The 16,969-nt window shown below is 46.4% G+C and overlaps 1 protein-coding gene across 1 annotated transcript; it reads left to right on the forward strand.

Annotated features, from left to right (window-relative positions):
* Positions 1–252: 252 nt before the first annotated feature.
* Positions 253–8,475, forward strand: LOC128979180 (thioredoxin). Its single transcript, XM_054397339.1, has 5 exons — positions 253–392; positions 5,445–5,549; positions 6,223–6,282; positions 7,053–7,118; positions 8,260–8,475. The coding sequence occupies exons 1-5, from the start codon at positions 369–371 to the stop codon at positions 8,320–8,322; spliced, it is 318 nt and encodes a 105-aa protein (XP_054253314.1). The 5' UTR covers positions 253–368; the 3' UTR covers positions 8,323–8,475.
* Positions 8,476–16,969: the final 8,494 nt, after the last annotated feature.

Here is a 16,969-nt window from a genome sequence, read left to right on the forward strand (position 1 = left end):
GCAGGGATGTGAGGCCCGCCCTCCCAGCGCTGCTCGGACAGGCGGCCAGGGGACCCAGGTTGTGTGTGGGGGTATCTCCTCAGCGATCCCCAGCTCTGCTGGACCCGCCACCACGGTGATGGCCGCTCCACCATCACGTCACCGACGCCCGCGGGAGAACGCGAGCCCCGCGCCATGGGGCGGAGGAGGCGGAGCGGAGGGATACTGCGCGTGCGCAGCGAATAGGCAGCTATATAAGGGCGGCGCCGGGGCGGCGGCAGCGGGATATTGTTTAGGCAGCTATAGTCGGCGCGGGGGGCCGCAGCCGAGCAGGGACGATACTGTTGGCTGCCTTCTTGCTATTTAGCCGCCGATCCTGAGCCATCGCCATGGTGAAGATAGTGAGCAACCTGGTGAGTCCGTTACGCACATAGCGGCCTTTGGCCCCGGCTTCAACTCATCCTTAACCCCCCCCGCCCCTCGGGTCGCTCTGGCCGGTAGGTGGGAGCGTGCGGGGCCGACCGGCGGCCTGTGCTGCCGGGGACCCCGCGGAGGGCAGCGTGTTTCTTTTTCCGCCTTGGGCGTGGCAGGGCTTCGTCTTTTCTGCCATGAGAGTGGAAGGGAAGGCGGCGAGTTGAGGTGAGCATCGCCTTCTTGGCGGTCCTCGCTGAGCCGCCGCAAGAAGCTCGGGTAAACAGGCGCCCCTCGGACCGCAGTAGGGCCCGGTGAGGCCTTGGCCCGCGGAGGCTGGCGGGAGTGAGCCCATGTGCGCCAGAGACGCAGTCTGGTCCCGGGGCTGCCCGGGCAGGAGGAGCCTGCTTTCACCGCCGCGGCGGGAAAGGGGGAGACTGAAGGGAGGACTTGAGTAGACCGAAGGGAGGGAACAAATAACTGTACAACCTAAGGCTTCAGATGATCGGACTGAGGAGATGATGTAATTTCGTACTGTGACAGGTTGTTGCTCATCTCCCTTTCAGATCTTAAGGAAATGTCATGTTTTATTTCTCAAGTGATAACAGCTAATTCAGAAGTCCCACCTTGTCTTGTGGATTGCCAGTGTGCAGGCTTTCTTGGTACAGATTGGCCAAAGTGATGGTATGCTTCTGAATAGGAGTTCATGGAAAACATGAATACAGTTTTCTTGACTCTTAAGGAATTACTAGAAGCCACTCCAGTAATTAAATAATGGGAGCTGCTGGCATAAGAATTTGTGGTGCTGTCTGACTTGTTTCGTACACTAAGGCAGCACCTCGTTGTTTGGATCATTTGGTGAATACAAACATGTCTGTGGCTTTGTGATACAGAACAGTAAAAAAGCCTAGACAAACACACGGAAAATACCCTGCTGGTGGTGAAATAATACGTGGTCTTGTGCACAGCAGCTGCTTAGGTTGATAGGCAGCAATAAAGTATTTGTTTGCTCTAGCTTATGAACCCAAATCTCCAAGAAGTATTCTCTGTGCAGACTTAGAGAGCCCTTTATTTCCGGGAAAATCCTGCTGGGCTAGTCTTGTGTTTTGAACTTGAATTTGGATAAAAATGTTAGTTTGATCTGATTGCGAGGGGCCTGTGAAAGCCGCTCTCTGGGTTTGTTGTCTAGGCTGTGCTCTTCTGTAGTCAATTCACCATATAAATTAAAAGCCTGGCAGGCTTCCCTTGTTAGACTGCTAAGGCGTTAACATCTGACACAACAGCATAATGATTCTTGTGACCACATCTTAAATACCCACGAATGCAGAAAATTCCTTAAAGTTACGATGAATACCTTACCATTCAGGTCCTGGTGTCTGAGTTCAACCTGAAAATCTTAGTCTGGTTTGCATCTCTTCCCTTCCTCCTTTGTTCATGGAGGGACAGAAAGAATGAACTTCTTGAGTAAGATTTGATTGGGGTTTTGGGGGTTTTTTTTGTTTGTTTTGTTTTGTGTTTGTTTTTAATGTAGGCTGGAACAGATTAAAGATGAAGAGTCAATAAACTTGACTTTGGAAGAAAGGCCTACTCTAACTTAAAAGTGGACTAGGCTTCCACTAGCTTCCCACCTATGGGCATTAATAGTCTGCTGTAGTTAAAACAGTCTTACTGCTCATCCATGGAGAACGTGGACTCAGTAGCCGTGCTGACAAGATTAACATCAGCAACACTCAAAGTATTCCAATTACAGTGCAGCTGGGATTTCATTAATTCTCTTTTTCAGTAAAGCAGATTAGTTTTCTTTGATAAAAAGAGTAAAACCTCTTCTTCCACTACCTGAGAAAGCTTCTGAGGGTGACATCTGTAAAGCCTGTGAACATGATACCTAGCTAGATGTGGGCTCTGCCTTTAACACATCTCTTCATCAATTTTCCTAGCTTCTGGGAAATGGCTTTATTGGTCTCTCTCTCAAGTCCCCACTAGTGGACAGAAGGAGCAGTACTTCAGCTGGTTTAAGCCTGTGGTCTTCAGACGGGTGACTCGTAGCAGGGTTTGGCTATGGAATGCAGTAGCTTTTATAGCAGAGGCTAATGTGGTCTATAAACTGTTTAACAGCTAGTGTTGCCTTTCCTTTTCACAGTAGCTGTTTCTGTGAGTTGAACTAGATATTAAAAACTTGGACCTTGAGAAGCAGATGACACTTTCAGAAGTGGTGTCTACTAAGGAGTTCAGGCAGCTGAACCTTCAATCTGTTGATGCTAGCTTCTGTATTAATAAAAAACCCCAAAGTATTGTATTGTGTAGTTAGCTATTGACTAGATTAATCCAGATTCAAGGGTGACTTGGTATGTGCTGGAAATTGTTTCCAGCTAAGGTCCAGACCATCTGTCCTTTTATAAAAGCTATTTTATCTATTGTGGAGAGCAATAGACTTTCCAGCACTGTCTGTGGTCAGTAGCCTCCATTTTGATGAAGTATTACCTATCTCTGGAAATACCTCTTGCACTGGAGGCTTTCATCCCTAGAGCCTTGTCTCTTACTCAGCCCTTGGAAACAGAAGTCTGCTGCCTACCAATATATTTGTTGAAAGCAGCATTTGCTTTTCAGCTGGAGCAAAATAAAGTCTTGCTTGTGCCTAGGGAGTTTGTAGTGAAATGTAAAAAACAAAACCAAACACAATTAAAAAAAACAACAAAAAAAACAACAACAAAACAAAAAACAAATCAACCAACTAGTCACATTTCCCCCAGTAAGGTGCTACATGAAGGAGATACTGGTTTACAAAGCTGTAAGATCGTCTAATAGTGCAACCAAGTATCTTGTGGTGGTAGGTTCCTCTTCTGTTAACAGAGATTACTTGGGTTTTGTATGAAAACCTGTCACTCCACAGTTAACACAGCTATGGAAGTCACTGCAGCATGTAAAGTAGCTTGGTTTTCTCACACTACTGTATTCTTTTCTCCAGGGAGGTTAGGTTCTGAGAATGCTGAGAACTTCTCCCTAGTTCAATACTTCTTAACTTGAAAGAGTAAGCACCTTTGGATCCTCCATCTCTTTTCATTCTACAGCAATTGTAGTTGATACTACAGATGACTTGCAGGATAGCACCTGATTGTAGTCAGGATTAGGTCTCTTAATGATGCGTGGTGTGTGACCAACCATAGATATCATGTCCTCACTCTTTCCCCTTGTCCTATGCAACAGCAAACCTGAGCTGTGTGGCCATATAACAGTCCCAGTGCTGGACTTGATTTTGCAAAAGACAGTAATTATGCAGCTGGACAGAAAACTTAAGGCTAAGAGGAGGATGGTCTAACTGGCAGGTACAGGAAGTGGAATCAGTAAAGACCTGGTGATGTTACAGTGCAGAGGTGTGAGAAGCAGTAACAGAAACCAGGCTGTGTTATATGATGGTGGGGAGGAGTGAGGTCTGACCGAGGAACTAAAGGTTGGCAGTCAGCAGCTAGCACAGGGACATTGGACCTTGTTGGTGGGAATGGGGTACTCTGGGGATTAGGCTGCAGGAATGCATACTATGTCAATACAGGAGTGGGGGGGAATGTGGAGAGAGAGGAAAACTTGCTGTTCCCATGTCTCTCAGACTGAGAATGGGTGGTGTGGAGTGTTAGCTCCTCATCTTGCAGCAGAATAGACTGAATATCCAAGATGCAAGGATGGAAGAATTCAGTATGGGATGGCTGTGCTTCTGAAGATTGAGGAAGGGAAATGCCTTATTAACAGGGAGCTGTAATGCCTGGTGCATTTGAAGCTACGGGAAGTTATGAAGACTTTCATGTAGGTTTATACATGGGAATGCTGGTGCAGGACCCTCTACTTGCTTGTTACATGTACTTGTGACCAGTTTGGCTCTATACTCTCTAGTCTCCTCACCTGCATGGCATTCTTTAGTCAGGGGAATAGTTCACTAGACTCCAGACAGAGAATCACAGAATCTGCTGACTGCAGAAGCTACCATTTATTAGTTAACTCCTGTACTGCACAAAAAAAGCTGTGTACCTGTGCCAGTAACCACATTACTTTCAGTTAGCTTGCTGACTGGTCTGTTAAGTTGGAGAGAGTAAAGCATAAACGTGCATGAACTGAATTGAAGATTGTGTTAACAGCTCTTCTGAAGCTTGCATTGCCATGAGAACAAAGCTGAGGATTGTTGAAGTGGCTTCTACTTGCTTTGGAAAAAGACTCTCTCAGGAAGTAGCTAATTAGTGTTTTCTGCTTCTGCCTGAGATACCTGTTTACTTCTTGCTGGCATGCAAGTGTTTATTGTTTTTGATGCCTTTCAGATCTGCAGTAACCCTCACTTTTCGGCCAGAAAGCATGGTTAATATCATGTAAAGAGCTCTAAATTACAAATTGTCCAAGAATGATTGGTGTAGCAAACAGATTTCAAGCTCTAAGTAGTATTCTCACTTGTGTTGCCTGTATGTAGGATTGCATTGGCTACTGATGTTGCATGTGGGTTCACTTGGCAAAATAAGTAAAATAACTCTTCTTGTAAGGCTGCTTTAGAAAATGTGCTGTAAATAGCACAACATCATTTTGGTGTTGACTGTCATTTGGAAAAGGCATGAAACTGGAGGTTTGTGTCATTTTCAAATTCTTGAGAGGAAAGTCTGTCCCAGAAGAAAATGGAAGTCTTCCTGCCAAGAGAGAAGTGAGAAAATGGATTGTTAAAAAGCATAAGGATCACATTCAGCAGATAGCACTAAACAGAGCTGCCAGAATTGAGATCACAGGCTAGAAGAATTTCTAGCTTATGCTTCCACAATTTAGTGAGTCGGGATGACTGATATTATGGGGTTTTTCTAATTGAAGAGTCATAAGACTCTTGTTGATGCGGGCACTGGTGAAAGCCATTAATACTGAAGTACTTAGATGATGTGGTACAGGTATCCCAGTTAAGTGAAATGTTTGCAGAGCTACCAAAATGATTGCTGCTAAGGCTGAGGGCAAGCTAGCTTTAGGATTAGTCTAAATTGTTTTAGAAAGGAGGAGCAAAATCATTGTGTTCAATTATTTTCTTTTTTTTTTAATAGTCTGAATTCGAGGCAGAACTGAAAGCTGCTGGTACAAAGCTTGTAGTAGTTGATTTCTCTGCCACGTGGTGTGGACCATGCAAAATGATCAAGCCTGTCTTCCATGTAAGTAACCTTTCTGCTTTCATTTGCAACAGTGTTAAAATATCCACACATTTTTTGTGCTGTTTGATAATAAGGAGATTTCTTTTTTTTTTTTTGCCACATATGATTGCCAGCATTTTCTGGAAAAGTGAGAACTTGCAGATGCTTATACTTTGAGACTATTGAGTTAAATATATTCACTTTTGCTATAGCTGGGAACCCAAATGTGGTTTGACTTCTGCTGTCCTAATGCATACACAGACCTGGAGTCTGTAGGGACCTAGCAGTTGTGTTGCCTGAAAAGGTGGGATATAGACTTGAAACTGTATTTATCCTACACAGTTACTGTAACCACTCCAGCTGTGTTTAGGTGCCAGTATTACCTCCTGGGAAATCAGAAGATGGCTTGTAACATCTTCTGGTGATCTGCCATGGCCTTTCACCTATTGCTTGGGACATATGAGTCTTCCCCTTCCCTGAGGGGGGTATGTTTGAACAAGTTTCAACAGACTTTTCCAGGTATTATAGCAGAAAACAGTTTTTGCTCTGGTCAGTGAAATAGCTGCTTTAAAGTAACAAGGTAGGTTTCATTGTGGGGGTGTGCAGCACCAGCCTTCCAATTTATATGAACATGTCCTTTAAAAAAGAGCTTTCCTGAAACACTGTGTCTTACTTATCTCTTATTTCATTTTAGAATTTGTCTGAGAAGTATGGTGAAGTCGTGTTCATTGAAATTGATGTGGATGATGCCCAGGTATGGTCCAGAGTGATTCTGAGAGAGGGGTAGCTACTGAGCTCCACACGAGTGACTGGGGAAACTCCTTTTAAAATGTCCTTGCAGATACTGAAACAAAACGAGAGATTGCCTCAACTTTGAAGCAGAGATAGGATTTTAGCTCTTACACTGGAAAGAATTAATTTTTTTTAGTGGACACATGAACAGAGCAACCTGATTTGATTGTTTGCACTTAAAGACCTATAGGAACAGTGACCCTGTACTTTGTGAGGGAGTGTTAGTCTGAAGCTTTAAGCTGCTTCTCTAAAATTCGTGTGGTGATGTCTGGTCTCTTCCTCTCTCTCTCTCAGCTCTTGGTGCTGTTTCCTCTTTCATGTCTTGAATTAAGTGGAATAAAATACCTGCTCTATAGCAGTTTCAGCAGTGTCAAATAGGTGCTGCAACAAAGTCAGTTGAAGTGCAAGAGTTGCTGTAGGGCTCTTGAGCCTTACAAATAGTCATCTCTGCTTTGATGTAGAGGTCTGTTTTCTTCCAAATGGGGAGTAGAAGCATAGTAAATGTCTTTACCATTGTATGAATTAAATGCTGAAGGAAGGATCTTTCAGGATTGCTCCAGGAAGATGTTAACACTGGAGTGTTGTCATTAGCAATGGACTACCATAAGTACTTTGGGCTTGTTTTGAGCAGAAATGGCTTTATGCTATCACCTAAACAAAAGGCAGCAAGTGGGTTCTAACTTTAACATCCTTCACACATGCAAGCTGAAGATCAGTTTCTGTCTCTTCCAGGATGTGGCTACACACTGTGATGTGAAGTGCATGCCAACGTTCCAGTTCTACAAGAGTGGAAATAAGGTAGGCTTTGCTCTTCTGGGACTAGAGCAAGCAAGCTAAACAGAAAAGAAAATTGGGAAAGTTAAACTATGTAGCCTGCTTTCTCTTGTCATGCATCTGAGGCACCACTGACATTAAGACACTCTGGAGAGCAAGCAAGTTCATCTTAGTGCTGCAGCAAGTGTGACATGGACTGAAAGTTTACTGATAAGGCAAACCTGACAGGTAGTGAACTGAGTTAGTGTAACAGGTCAATCTTACAGGCAGAGCTTTGTGAGGCATTAGTGGGGTTACATGTCTGGGTTAAGACTGCTAGTCTGTCTGCCTAGCAACCTGGGTTTGGACCATCATGGTTAGCATTTGCCATGAAAAGTGTCAGATTTTGAGTGGCCTTCAGTTCAATTCATGATGGGGCCAAATCATGAGTAATAATGAACCTGTGACAGTTTCTCAGGGTCAGCTTCAACAGCTTTACAATGTAATTGGAAGAATTGTGATTATAATGTGACAGTCTGGGAATTTGATATGGTTAGTCCTGTTGTGTGGCTTTTTATGTTAGATGACCAAGGCAGTCCTCTAGACACAGGAAGTATCAAGCAAGCAATTTCATGGCCTTCTAGTGTGGACTGCTCCATACCTTACACTTCGGTAGGTTTTGGAAGACAGAGTTGCTGTCTTGAGTAATGAATGTAGTCTTTATCTGCCTGCTGTATAAGTTTACAACAAAGAGAAATTCTTGGAGGAGAAGCCAGGCTGAGGGAGAGTTCATTAGAAGCAGTCCTTTGAGAATTTGATGGGTAAGGGTCCTGAGCAACGCGGGGTAATTTGGAGCTTACCTCTGTGTGGTGACCTCAAGAGTCTCTTGAAGGCTGTGGTTGAGTCTTACACAGAACTGGTTCAGGATCAGTTGTCTTCTCCTGTGTTTTATCTGTAGAAGGCTCCAGCAACAACAGTCTGGAAGTGATTTCTGGATAGACTCTTGTCTGTTTTTGTGTAAGTTGAGTGGGAGATAAATAGATCAACATCAGCAAAATACTGTCTTTTGGGGGTGAAAAAAAAATTCAGTTGCAGCATGGTTGAATAGGAATATGTGTCCAGATGGTGTGCAGCTGATGTGATGAAGCACTGAATGCAGCCATTTTAAAAATCATTCTCTTTACAGGTGCAGGAGTTCTCTGGGGCCAATAAAGAGAAGCTGGAAGAGACCATTAAAAGCCTAGTCTGATCTCTAGCCATGGAGACGTTGAAGCATGACTGCTTCGGCTAAATTATAGCCTGCAACTTTTCTACTTTAAAAAAAAAAAAAAAAACAACTTCTAACCAAACTAGCTAGGTGAAGTGATGGAAACTGTCTTCTGGGTCTGTGTAAATGAGTACAATAAAGTGTACATTCTTCACTTGGATATTGTCTTGTGTTTAAATGAAAACGTGAGGGATTTTGTCATGTCACCAATTTTGTAATGTGCTGTGTTAAAGAAGAGCTGCCTGCACACAAAGGCTCTTGTCAAAGGCAACATGATCAATTACTGGGTTATTGCTGGGGGTGGGAAATTGTGGGTTTTGGCATGGTGATGACAGTTGCTTTACGAAGTCTGCTGCCACCTTCTCCAGTGGTAGTTACCAGGCTGTAATCTGAAGAATGGCAGTCTGGCTTGCAGACATGGAAAGGGGAGTTTAGGTGCTGCAGAAAAAAGGATGGTCAGTGGGTAGGTTCGGTACTTTCTTTTGTTATCTCTTTTAGCTGGAGTCTTTTAAAATTTCTCAAGCTTCATTTAGAGGCTTTGAGTTAAAACTTGGCTGCATTTTAAACATCAGAACATAGTGCTGCCATGGAAGGCAGGACCTGGAGCTGCTGCCTTTGTGCTTTGCCATTGGTGTACCTTCTGGTTCTATTAGAAGCCAGGTACATTTAGTCTCTTGAGTTGGGCTGCTTTGTTTCTTGGCAGCAGTCTGGAATAACTGCCTGAAGAGGTAAAACTTGCAGTTTTTCAAGCCTGAGAATTTAGATTTATGTATTCTTGTCATCTTCATTTGACTGCTTGACTGCAGTCTTAGAACATACTAGACACTGCTTTGTGATGGGCAGTAAACTGGACTGCAGCCTTCCAAACCTTCATCGGTGGTCACTGTTAACACTGACCTGACAGCCTCTGTCTGCCATTCAACTGTTCCTTCCAGAGTTACCAAGGAGAGCTGCTGTGTTTTTCCACCAACTCAAAATGGTGTTCTGGCTGTCATGCGTGTTGTGGATTAGAACTCGGTGAGCAAGGGAGCAGGGCTGTAGCTAGCAGCTATGCATAATGGTGTGGTTAGGGCTGGGCAGGCTGTGCTGCTGGCTGAGTATCACTGATGAAAAAGCAGGACTTCCTGCTGCATATGCAGACAACATGGAAAGAGTGATCCTCTTGCATTCGTGGTAGGGAGCTCGTGTGTGACTCAGCCTTACACTCATTTCACAAGCATGCATGTATTTGCTGGCTTCTTGAGGACAGGGGCCCTTCAGCAGCTCACTGCATTTGTTCCCTACTTGAAAAAAAGGCTTTTCTAGCTCAAGAAGTGACCACACCCTTTACCTGAGGATGAGACATCAAGGATCTTTTTGGAACCAAGCTCTGGGTTGTGATTACAGGATGAGAAGGACGTGCAAAGTGTTTTCTCTGAAGCTCTGGCTGTTTGAGAGGACTGTGGCTGTGTTTAAAGGGCTGTTCACACAGGCAAGTGAGAAACCAGAAGTGCTTTCATGGACAGACAGGCAGACTGTCATGAAGCTGGATCAAGAGTGCACTGTTAATATCACACTGTATGCCATGGAGCAGTCATTTTTAAAAGCAGTTCCTGGGTGTCCTGCTTGTTTTCTCTGGGCAGTAGCTGGGAGCAAGGAAGGTTTAAAAAAAAAATCTGATTAAAAACCCAGGTGGAGTTCTGTTAGATGCTCCTAACATCCAGCTTCATCCTTAAGAAATAGGGAACCTATTAAGATGTTCTGCAACAGAGTATTTCTGCTGGGAAGAAGCCAGGCTGTTACCTAGGGCAGAGGAAAGACAATGGAAATGCTGCTTTGGTGTTGAGTTTGATTTAACACTTTATTCCCTTGTTAAGATGCCACTGCAGCGGCCTTGAAAGATCTGTGAGACAAGCACCTGGAAATCTGTGATAGAATTGGGAAAGATCAGTGTGGCAGTTTAGGCTGGGTGCCCCCTGCCACTGCTGCATGAGGTGCACCTCTGGTGTCCTGGGTGCCCACCCATAGGGGTGGACACAGGAAACAACGTATTTCTACCCATAAATCCTGCACCCTATAAGGCCATCTGCAAAGTCATTCTCTTCCTCTTTCTTCCCTCTCTGCTCCCACGGGAGATGTCCTCTCTTATCGGGTAATGCCGGGGGAGTATCCTCAAGGCCTCTTAGGCCTGTCTAGGCCTAATGCCAGGAGGAGAATGGAGGGGGGGGCAGTCTCAGACCTGGCCAGCCTGAGACTTGCCTAGCAGCGGGAGGGGGAAGAAAGAGCCCTGGGGGGTTTGGGTTTACCCTCAGGTGGGAAGAAGGGAAGGATTGGGAAGCCTCTGGGAATTCTGTGAGGGGTTCTGTACGCTTTTGGGATACTCTTTGTCACTATGCTTTGTAGTTTGTTTTTTTTTTTTTTTTTTTGTAGCTTCACCAATTGCTTTTCCATTTAAACTTTCCATCACTCTCCAATCCGTTTGTGTGAGTCTCATTCTTTTGTCCCTTTCGGGGCAAGAGACGATCTGTCTGGCCCCAAACCAGCACAGATTTTTGGTAGCAGAGGATGGTTCCTGTGCTGAACTCTGCAAATTGGATTGGAGAAGAGCAGGGGTGGAAAAGTTAAAATGGTATCTGGGCGTTGTTGGTTTTTTTGGTGGCTGGGCTCAAGGTTTTGTGCTGGGGCGACCGTGTGGGCGTTTTATGGGTTCCGAAGGGACACCCTGGTGCGTAGCCGTGGCGTGGAATCCCTCCTGCTGTTCCGAAGCGGCAGCGGCGATTCTATAGCTGCAGGCACTGGGGAAAAAGCTTAAGAATGCGGTGCCTGTCCCTTTCCCTTTTGTTCCCCGCGGCGCCAGCGGCGAGCAGAGCGGCGCGGAGCCGAGGAAGGGGGAGGGACAGTCGGAAGCAGACCAGGGTCGGCTTGTCCCGCGGCGGTGGGGGCTAGCCGCAGCGGGGCGGTGAGCGGTGGCTCCCGCAACTCAAGAAGGCGGGCGGTGGCTCCAGTTCAAAAGCTGCTTCCGAGGACCCAGGGAGCGAGTATAGCTTTGGCTGGAAAAGCCGCTCTTGTGGCCTGAGGGGTGGCGGCGGTTTTGATCTGTACCGCGGCTGCAGAGGTGACGGCGGCTCTCGCTGTTATCTCTCCCCTGATTTTCGGACGCGCTCCGAAAATGGCGCCTAGCACCTGGCTCCGCCTCTCTTCTCGGTGGGTTGCAGTGCAGCCACTCCCTCTCCGGGGGAGGGCTGTGTAGCCGGATGCCTCCACGCCTCAGCATGCTTACGCTCAGGGGGAGCGGTGTGCCTGTGCGTGGTGTGCATCCGTATTAGCCTCGGGCCGCGGCTGGAAGCGGTCAGCACTGGGCTTGGGAAAGGTCCGTGCAGCTTTGGAAAGTCTCAGCGTGCTGTTGCCTGCAAGGGGTGGAAGGAGTCGAGTTGAGGAGCCTGATTGCTCAGACTCGATTGCCCCGAGGGGTGGAAACATGCCGCTTGAGTGGATGGAGAAATGTTTGGTTGAGAAGTTATGAGGTTGTTTCCAGGTGGCCAGGATGCTCCATCGGATCCATGAAGAGTTCACCGTGCAGAAGAATGAACTCTGCGTCGCTGGGAGGTTCCATAGGATGAGGGAGAAGAGCTGGACTGAACTGTTACCTGAGCCCGAGGGAGAGACCTTTCGGAAGGACGCCCAGATGGAGACTTGGACTTTGCCAGACATGTCATCTGAAAGTTGTTTCTGATTTGATGATATGTTTTGGGTGCAGGAATTATGGGTATGAAATAAGGGGTGGAATGTGGCAGTTTAGGCTGGGTGCCCCCTGCCACTGCTGCATGAGGTGCACCTCTGGTGTCCTGGGTGCCCACCCATAGGGGTGGACACAGGAAACAACGTATTTCTACCCATAAATCCTGCACCCTATAAGGCCATCTGCAAAGTCATTCTCTTCCTCTTTCTTCCCTCTCTGCTCCCACGGGAGATGTCCTCTCTTATCGGGTAATGCCGGGGGAGTATCCTCAAGGCCTCTTAGGCCTGTCTAGGCCTAATGCCAGGAGGAGAATGGAGGGGGGGGCAGTCTCAGACCTGGCCAGCCTGAGACTTGCCTAGCAGCGGGAGGGGGAAGAAAGAGCCCTGGGGGGTTTGGGTTTACCCTCAGGTGGGAAGAAGGGAAGGATTGGGAAGCCTCTGGGAATTCTGTGAGGGGTTCTGTACGCTTTTGGGATACTCTTTGTCACTATGCTTTGTAGTTTGTTTTTTTTTTTTTTTTTTTTTGTAGCTTCACCAATTGCTTTTCCATTTAAACTTTCCATCACTCTCCAATCCGTTTGTGTGAGTCTCATTCTTTTGTCCCTTTCGGGGCAAGAGACGATCTGTCTGGCCCCAAACCAGCACAATCAGCAAGGCTGGAATAAAGCTCATGCTGAAACAGAGGGTGCAAAGCAGTTAAGTGCAGTAAGCCATCATCTTCCTGTGCTGTGGGGTCTTCCCAGTCTGAGAACTGGCATGTAAGCACAGTGTGATGACAACAGCCTGCATAGACTTACTTGAAAGGTGTTCTCTGAGGGACACACAGGGAAGATTTGTTAGGTAAGCTTCCCCTTTAAAGGAAGTAGGAAGTGTACTCTCTTCAAATGCAATGATGCCAAAAACTGAAGTTGGTCCTTGTCATTATGGATGATGGAAAGCAAGGCCTAGAATCTCAGTCTGAAATGTAAAAAGTCTCAGTTCCTATAAGCAAGTGTCCCAGCTGGGATGGGGGGAACCCCAGTTCAGGTCAGAAACCAGCCCGTTTTCCAGCATGCAGCCTTCAATAAAGCCTAGACAGAGCAAGTAAATGTTTTGCCCTAAATGGAATGGGTACAAGTAGCCTTGCTGAAAACTTGAGCTGTGTGCCCTGTCATATGGATGTTAAGTGCTACCCTGGAGAGCTTAATGGGTGCATTTTTTGGCTTGCTTGTTTTTGATGTGAAGAAACCAGTATTACACCAGACAGTCCAGCAGCAGAGTCACTTTCATTGGCCTCTGTAATCTGCTGTTTGCCTCAGCAGAACTGACTGCTTTGATCCACTCCTGAAAAGATGCCTTTAAGAGCAAGTCAGGTGGCCATATACAGCTTCGGAAGAAACTTGATATACATGCAGAGAAGAAACAATATAAAATGTTTCTTCTGGGAGTAAGAGCTTCTGGAAGAAGTTCTTCCCTCAGGTAATGACTGCAGTCTGTTTCATTTGGCTGTGAAATGGCTGGGATCCTGCCTTGCTGTCAAACCAGTAGAGCAAGATTTTTCTGTCTGCAGGCCTGTTACACAGCTTGCTTTCCTCTACAGTGGGCTGGCCAACAGAAGTACTTCCTTGAGCACAGCAATTAGAACACTGGCTGGAGGGAGCTGGGGTTGTTCAGCCTGGAGAAGAGGAGACTTAGAGGGGAACTTATCACTCTCTACAATTACCTAAAAGGAAATTGTGGTCAGGTGGTGGTCAGGCTTTTCTCCTAGACAACTTGTGACAGGACAAGAGTGCATGGCCTGAAGCTGTGCCAAGGGAGGTTTAGGTTGGATGTTAGGAAGCACTTCCTCACAGAAAGGCTGGTTAGGCACTGGAATGGACTGCCCAGGGAGGTGGTGGAGTTGCCATCACTGGAGGTCTTTAAGAAAAGATTGGATGTGGCATGGTTTATAGCTGATGTCCTGGTGTTAGGTCATAGGCTGGACTTGATGATCTCAGAGGTCTTTTCCAGCCTCAATAATTCTGTGAGTAACTAGATTTAATGAAAGAAGATTAACTTCGGTGAAAGGGAGGGCCAAGGGGTCACAGTGAGAGGAGGAGGGAACTATGTGATCACATTGCAGTGGAATAGTGATGCTCCTCAACTCCATGGCTGTGACCTAAAGGGTCTGCCTTAAATGGTGTCTTTGCAAGGCTGGTGAGCAGTGAGAGGTGACAAGTGATATGGCAGCAGGGCAGTAAACCTAATCCTTAAGACTACCTACACAGGTGAACTTTCCAAGTGAGATAGTGCTCATGCTCTGCATCTCTGTCTCAGGGTAGGATTAGGGCACAGGAGACTATAAAAGGGACAAAGCCAGGCAGGTCAGGCTGGCACCCCATCACCTTGGAACCCTGGATTGGAAACTGCATTGTGTGATGCTGGAGCCTAGGGTGGTGACATTTCTCTCCTTTTTGTTTGTCTCTGGCCTTCCTTTCCCTTCTTTCTCTAATCTTCTCTAATTTCTTCTGGCTAAAAGTGATACTGAACAAGTTGAAGAACATCTTATTTACTCCATTGCTGTTTCTGTTTAATAAAGAGTTCAGCTGGGTTCAGCAGTCTCTTAGTGCTGGGTTCACCTTTGTTTTTCCATGGGGGAGCTTGGAAACTGGCATGGCTCCATCTTAAAGCCCAGGGTTGGGAGCTTGGGTTGGGAGCTTTTCTTCTTGAAAATGAAACCCAAGCAGTTTCATGTGTTGAAACTGCTGTCATGCACTTGGGGAAGGATTCTCTTAACCACTTGCACCCTCACTTCAGCTTCAGTTAACCATCCACTTTGCATTCTTTCCTTGACCTGAATGAAGTCACAGTGGGATTCTTCCCCTGGAATGATTCCAGTTCGAGTATTTGTAATTATTCTAGTGTTTAATCTTTCACTGTTCATTCATCAAAACTAGCTGAACCTAGCAGGAACAACAGATTAAAAAAAAACAAAAAAAAAAAAAAAAAAACAAACAAACAAACAAAAAAAACCACCCCCAAGACCACCACCAACAACAAAAACCCCAACAAAACACAAACAACCCAACTTCTGTTTTACCAATGCAAACAAACTGGCATAGCAGCTCTGTGCTGTGCCTGACACATGCAGCTTTCAGCCACACAAGGAACTGGCTTGACGAATGGGCTGGTGAAATCCTGGCTGGACTAATCTGTAGGGCTGGCCTCTGGCAAGAGACAGGAGATATTGACTGGTGGGTTGATCTTGGCTAGCTGCCAGGTGTCCATCAAGCCTCTTACCATACCCCTCCTCAGCAGGACAGGGAGAGAACATGACAGAAAAGCTTGTGGCTTGAGATAAGGACAGGGTTCACTCATTATTAGAGTCACAGAGGAAACAGACTCATCTTGGGGATTAATTTGTTGTAATTAGAGCAGGTATGAACAAATCTATGAACCCCTCCTCTCCCTTGCCATGTTCAATTTTTCACTACTGGCTTTTCCACCTCCTCAGCCCTGATAGGGAGATGAAGGTTGTGGTCTGTTCACAGGGTGTGGTTTCTGTAGCTCCTTTCTCTTGGTGCTCTTCCCCTGCTCTAGTGTGGGGTCCATGAGACACAGTCCTTTGGGAATGGGCTGTTCCACCATGGGTTCTCTGCAGGGTCACATGTCCTGCCAGCAATTGCACTTGCTCCATCATGGGCTCCTCTTTTCATGGGTCCACAGGTCCTGCCAGTAGCCTGCTGTGCAGGTTTCTTCAGGGTCACAGACTCCTTCAGGCATCCACCCACTCTGGTGTGGGCTTCTCCGTGGGCTGCCAGGTGGATGCATTCCACTATTAACCTCCATGGGCTGCAGGTGGATCTGTTCCACTATTAACCTCCATGGGCTGCAGGTGGATCTGTTCCACTATTAACCTCCATGGGCTGCAGGTGGATCTGTTCCACTATTAACCTCCATGGGCTGCAGGTGGATCTGTTCCACTATTAACCTCCATGGGCTACAGTGGGATAGCCTGCCATCTCACCACCAGCTGCAGGGAAATCTCTGCAGTGGCTCCTGGAGCACATCCTACCTCTCCTTCACTGATGTTGGTGTTCACAGGGTGGGTGGTCCTCACATACTCCTGTTCTCTCCCTGCTGCTGTTGTGCAGCTTTTTTTTTTTTTACCCTTTCTCAAATATGTTATCACAAAGGACTCAGCTTTGGCAAGTGGTGGGTCCCTCTTAGAGGGAGTCTGATATGGTACAGCTTCTGGTGTCTTCTCACAGAAGCCACCCCTGCAGACACACACTGCACCTGCCAAACCTCAACCCCTAAACCTTCCCATCCAAACCTAGTATGTTGAATTGCTGACAAACAGGCAGTTCAGGACCAAGAGGGCACAAGGCTTAGCAGGGGCCTGGCCACAGCATGGAGTCTCTGCTCTTCATTTGAAGCAACACCTGTTGTACCAGCTCCAGCCCAACTCATGCAAATGTTTATCTGCAGGCCTTCATTAGTTTAGCTGAGTGCTAGTTGGACTATTCTGGGTCATTCTTATTTTCAGTGGAGGTTTCTCACAGGTGAGAAGCATGCCCAGCTAGATGCCACCAGATTTGGTAAGGATCAGTACGATGAGTCTTGTGGAGATGTCAGGAAAGCACATCCACATTAAACGCTATGTTTTAAAAGCTCTGATGCAGTCTCCTACAACATTGTTTTCTCTGAGGTGGAGAGATATGGATTTGATGGGAGGGCTGTTCAGCAGATAAGAAACTGGCTGGATGGTCACATCCAAAGGGTAGTAGTCAATGGCTTGATGTCCAGATGGAGACAGGTGACAAGTGGTGTCCCTCAGGAGTCTGTCCTGGGACCAATGCTGTTCAACATCTTCATCATTGACAGAGACAAGAAGATTGAGTGCACCCTTAGTAAGTCTGCAGATGATACCAAACTGAGTGGTGCAGCTAAG

This window comes from Indicator indicator, chromosome Z (genome assembly GCF_027791375.1).
Source record: "Indicator indicator isolate 239-I01 chromosome Z, UM_Iind_1.1, whole genome shotgun sequence".
Taxonomy (NCBI): domain Eukaryota; kingdom Metazoa; phylum Chordata; class Aves; order Piciformes; family Indicatoridae; genus Indicator; species Indicator indicator.